This window comes from Dipodomys ordii, unplaced genomic scaffold (assembly GCF_000151885.1).
Source record: "Dipodomys ordii isolate 6190 unplaced genomic scaffold, Dord_2.0 Scaffold2, whole genome shotgun sequence".
Lineage (NCBI taxonomy): Eukaryota > Metazoa > Chordata > Mammalia > Rodentia > Heteromyidae > Dipodomys > Dipodomys ordii.
This window is the reverse complement of record NW_012267218.1, coordinates 8,048,453-8,053,555: the sequence shown is the minus strand read 5'-3', so window position 1 is coordinate 8,053,555 and position 5,103 is coordinate 8,048,453. Positions and strand designations below refer to the sequence as shown.

General features: G+C 54.7%; 1 protein-coding gene across 1 annotated transcript; it reads left to right on the top strand.

Annotated features, from left to right (window-relative positions):
• Positions 1-833: 833 nt before the first annotated feature.
• Positions 834-4,639, top strand: LOC105986455 (alpha-1-antitrypsin-like protein CM55-ST). The gene is made up of 4 exons (XM_013017365.1): positions 834-1,479; positions 1,871-2,141; positions 3,445-3,592; positions 4,361-4,639. Exons 1-4 carry the CDS (start codon positions 849-851, stop codon positions 4,550-4,552), a joined length of 1,242 nt encoding a protein of 413 aa, XP_012872819.1. The 5' UTR covers positions 834-848; the 3' UTR covers positions 4,553-4,639.
• Positions 4,640-5,103: the final 464 nt, after the last annotated feature.

Sequence of the window (5,103 nt, the reverse complement as noted above, 5' to 3'; positions counted from 1 at the left end):
TAGTCCCTCCGTCTGTTTGCTCCTGTCCAACATGATTAATATTCACTAGCAGCTTCCCAGGTCCCTTTCCATCCCCTACTTCAATACAGAGAAGGACAGGGCTCTGTCCCCAGGACACCCCTGGAACAGTGAGCCGTAAGTACACCCACCCTCAGGGAGAGCTCACTGGGCCCCCCGGTCCCTGCACCACCCAGCAGGCACCAGGCCTGGGCGCTAGGGAGGCAGAGGGGATAAGGCTGGCTGCAGTCAGGCTAGGTGGTCATGGTAACACAGGCCCTGTGGTCCTGCCCTCTTCCCAGGCCTCCCAGTTCCTGGACAGTTTCCTGGTAAGGAACAGGTCATCTGATCCCCAGGCCTGGGGAGCCGAGACTAGGGCACAGTGGAGCCTTGGGTCTAAAGGTGCCTCTTGGTACTGTGCATCCCTACTTCGGAACATGGGAAGCTTGCTCTGTGTATGGATAGGATAAGGCCAGAGGTGGTGCCAAGGGCCCAGCCCAACCTCCATCTCATCAGGAAGATCCTCTCAGGCCTCTGCCTGCAGGCCTCCATGGCTCCCAGGTACCTGGCCTCACATGTTAGCCACAGGAACCCCGTCACTCTTCATGCAACCAGGCCACCTCCAAGCTTTCTCCACGTCTTGTGACTCCAATATGACAGGTGAAGGGGCTAGGCAGCTGGTATATTGCACCTGGTCTATAGCTTGCCTCATCTTTATTCTGTGGTGAAGACACAGCAAAGGGAAAAGGCCTGGTCCAATGTCTGATGCACCAAGTTGATCTAGCATGGTGTCAATGGGGTGATTGTGGCCCTGCCTCAGGGCTGTGTTCCTTTCTCTGTCCTGCAGGACAATGCCATCCTCTATCGCATGGGGCCTCCAGCTGCTGGCCAGCCTATGCTGCTTGCTCCCCGGCTGCCTGGCTGAAGACGGTCAGGAGACTGCTGCTCCCCAGCAGGACCAGAAACACCCAGCCTTTCACAGGATCACCCCAAACGTGGCCGACTTTACCTTCAGCCTGTACCGGGAACTGGCTAAGCAATCCAACACCCACAATATCTTCTTCTCTCCTGTGAACATTGCCGCAGCCTTGGCCATGCTCTCCCTGGGCACAAAGGGCACTACCCACACAGAGATCCTGGAGGGTCTGGCCTTCAACCTCACAGAGATTACGGAGGCAGATGTCCACGCAGGCTTCCAGAGCCTCCTCCACTCCCTCAACAGGCCCAGCAACCAGCTCGAGCTGACCACAGGCAGTGGCTTGTTCATCAATGAGAACCTGAAGCTCCTGGAGCCATTTTCAACGGATGTGAAGAACCTGTACCAGTCAGAGGCCTTCACTGTTGACTTCACTGACTCTGAAGAAGCCAAGAAGCAGATCAACAAATATGTGGAGAAGGGTACACAGGGGAAAATTGTGGATCTGGTGAAAGTCCTGGACAAAGACACCATGCTTGCCCTGGTGAATTACATTCTCTTTAAAAGTAAGGCTGCACAGCCAGCCCAGCTGGTTCCCATGGAAACACACCAGTCAGTGCCCCCAAAGGGTGACCTGAAAGACTAATTCAGAGAGGAGAGGAGGCCCAGTGACCAGGTGCCAAAATATGACTGATAATCCAAACTGTCTTTGTACTGCTCCTCTTAATAATCATATATGCAAATACAGATGTCCCCTGATCAGCCAGGAGGGCAGCCTCCCGTGTGACACAGAAATTCCCTATCTCCTCTCATCACTGAGTCCCCAGGGTGGTCAGGATGACTGTGCCCAGATCTCCTGTGCTTGACACAGCTGAGCTCCAAGTCTCACCACAGACACCAGAGTCTCCTGCCCTCCCTAAACCTAGGCCCAACCACTTGTGTCCCCCTGCAATGTAGGCAAGTGGGAGAAACCTTTCAACCCGGAGCAAACCAGAGAGGGGGACTTCCATGTGGATGAGGCCACCGTGGTGAAGGTGCCCATGATGTACCAGATGGGCATGTTCCGAGTCCATTACTGCAGCAAGCTGTCCAGCTGGGTCCTACTGATGGGCTACCAGGGCAATGCCACCGCCATCTTCTTCCTGCCAGACCAGGGCAAGATGCCACACCTGGAGGCCACACTCAACACAAGCATCATTAGACAGTTCCTGTGCACAAGTGACATAAGGTGAAACCTCAGGCGGGGACTGACCCAAGAGCCCAAACCTCTGAGCCATGTCAGGGATGACCATCAGGACAGGACAGGCAGGGCAGGGGAGGAGGAGTTGGGAGTAGGGGAGCAGCCCTTGGCTCTAACTGAGTGTATAAGCTTGTGCTGAAACACACAGCCTGTTCTCAGTTCAGGGAGAAGCAACAGGGACATGGGAAGAGACAGAGTAGGAGCCCGTGAGCTATTTAGGGACATCCTTCCCAGAGGACAGACCTTCCTATAGTGAGTGTCCAGTGCAGGAGCAGCACAGCAGGACAGGCCACAGCAATAAAGCACAATGGAGAGTGGACTAAGGCAGAGAGTCCAGGATGGCCATGGAAACATCTGGCTTTAAAGGACCAAAACAGGGAAGGCCAGGAGGAGTCAGTGCTGGACACTCAGACAGGAATTTCCACTGCTCAGACCCCATCCCAGTGGTTTATCCACTCCTGGGTGTCCATCACTCTAGAGCCTGGCCCTCGGGTCAGCACACACTGGTGCATCAGCAGTGAGCAAGGCCTGCTGCACGGAAGTGTGGTATATCACCCTAGAGCTTGGCCCTCGGGTCAGCACACACTGGTGCATCAACAGTGAGCAAGGCCTGCTGCACGGAAGAGTGGTGTATCACCCTAGAGCCTGGCCCTCGGGTCAGCACACACTGGTGAATCAGCAGTGAGCAGGGCCTGCTGCACGGAAGAGTGGTGAACGCTGTGAGACACAGAAACACAGCAGACACAAGGCAAGGCCCACCGTGAGCAGAGGGGTCACCACTCCACTCCAGCTGGCTCCTCATCAGACCCTGAACCCAGGCTGAGCACAGACCACAAGGCCAGGCTGAGGCTAGAACCAGTTGCAGGGCCTGAGGGCCAGACACTAACAGAGGCCCAGCCTTCAGCATCAGGGGACATTTTCTCTCCTTGATGAGAGGTGGACAGCACTCTGCTGCTAGTGCACAGATACCCAGAGTATGAAGTCCAGGCATGTCTCTGGCAGAGGACAGATGAGCAGACACACAGGGCAGGATGTCCCTGACTCCAGGAGCTCACTCTGCATCTGAATGCAGGGCTACTCAGAGTCAGGGGTAATTCAGCCTCTTCAGGACACAGGGAGTCCATTAATATTAAACTTCACTGGCACTGGGTGTAGAGGACCCAATCCTGCTTTGGACACTTCCCAGAAACTGTGGCAGGAAAAGCCAGAAAAGAAGACATTCTTACATGGCATTCCTGGAACACTGGGAGAAATGCTGAAATCCTCCTTTGTGATCTTTCTCTCATGGCAGCTCTGCATCTATATACTTCCCCAAACTGTCCATCTCTGGAACCTACGACCTCAAGTCTGTCCTTAGTGCACTGGGCATCACCACGGTCTTCAGCAACGGTGATGACCTTTCCAAGGTCACCGAGGACGTCCCACTGAAGGTCTCCAAGGTGAGGTCACCTGATAAGGGTGTTTTCCCCGGTGCCTTTGGGGCGTTAGCAGCAGCTGGAGATTCATAGCTCAGGCTCGGGGCTGAGGGAGTGGCCACGTCACCACTAAGGTCCAGGCTGAGCTCTAACAGAGGGCTCACAGAGAGGAAGGATACAGGAGACACGGTGGTAAAGATGGCTCCCACTGAGCTCATATGCTGGGGAACTGCTCAGAGGTTTCTCATGGAGCCTCGCTCGCTTTTTCCACAGAACCCAGAAGTCCTTGGGCTCATTTTTCCACTCAGTTTAGAATTAATTATCTCAGAGAATGTTCTAAATTTTTCCACATGTACTATCTAGAAGGACTATTTCACTACCAAATTTAAATTAAGAACACCAGGTCCTCCCAAAACCATTTGTTGATGAAAATGAAAACACCCAAGGCTACCAGTGCAGCACGTCTGCACAGCGTGGGGACAGGGCCCTGTGAAGGTCACCTTCACACCTGTCCAAGGAGCTCCCAGCACAGAGAGGAGGAGCCATGTGCAGGAGACATGGATAAAGGGCATCTCCACTCCAAGCTCTGTGTGGGAGAGACCAAGGGAGCAGCTGGGTCACGCTAGGGTTGGACAGACAGAGGCCTTTGTGGTCAGTCATGGGCATCAGGACTTTCCTGGGGAAATACCCCAGGGAGGCCGACCCTGGAGCTGTCTGTATCCTGGGTCTGGGCTGGGTGGTGTGCAGAGCATGAGAGCTCAGGTCAGAACCCATGTCCACATCTCTCCTTAGGCTGTGCACAAGGCTGTGCTGACCCTGGACGAGAAAGGAACCGAGGCTGCAGGGGCCACATCTTTGGGTGGCGCGGGCATGTCTCTTCCCCAGGAGGTGAATTTTAACCACCCATTCCTCATCATAATTGTTGATGAAGAGACTGAGAGTCCCCTCTTTGTGGGCAAAGTGGTGAATCCCACAAAGCAGTGACCTCTCTAGGCAGGTCCTTTCCTTGATGGCATTAAACACAGGACAAGCTGGCCCAAGCCTCATTCAGGGTGACCTTCACCTCTGTCATGATGTGGTCTCTGTGACGTCCTTTGCACCGGAGAACTTGAGTAGACCCCAGATCCTTGTCCCTCACTGTCCTTCACATTCATGAGTCCCTGGACAGGGCAGGCAGGACTAGCACAGGACCATGTCAGAGACCTCACTCGATGGCCCTGAATCCATCTGAATCCTAGAACTGCATTTGGTCTGGGAATCCTGTGGTTCTATGGCTCAGACACCAGTGTTAGGCCCAGGATCCACCATGTCCCAAGTCCCTGTGGGAGTGCTCCCCACACCCACTCCCTCCCCACAGCCACTTCCACAGAGATGGCTGTGACCACCCAATCCTACCCTCTGTTCCCGGAGCCTCCTGCCCAGCCTTGGTATCCATGCTCCTGTCCAGCCATGGCATCAGTGGTGGCCTCTCTTGCCCCTGAATGAAGAGGACCCCATCCCTTCTCCTTCCCTTGTCAGCTCATTCCTGGCCTGGA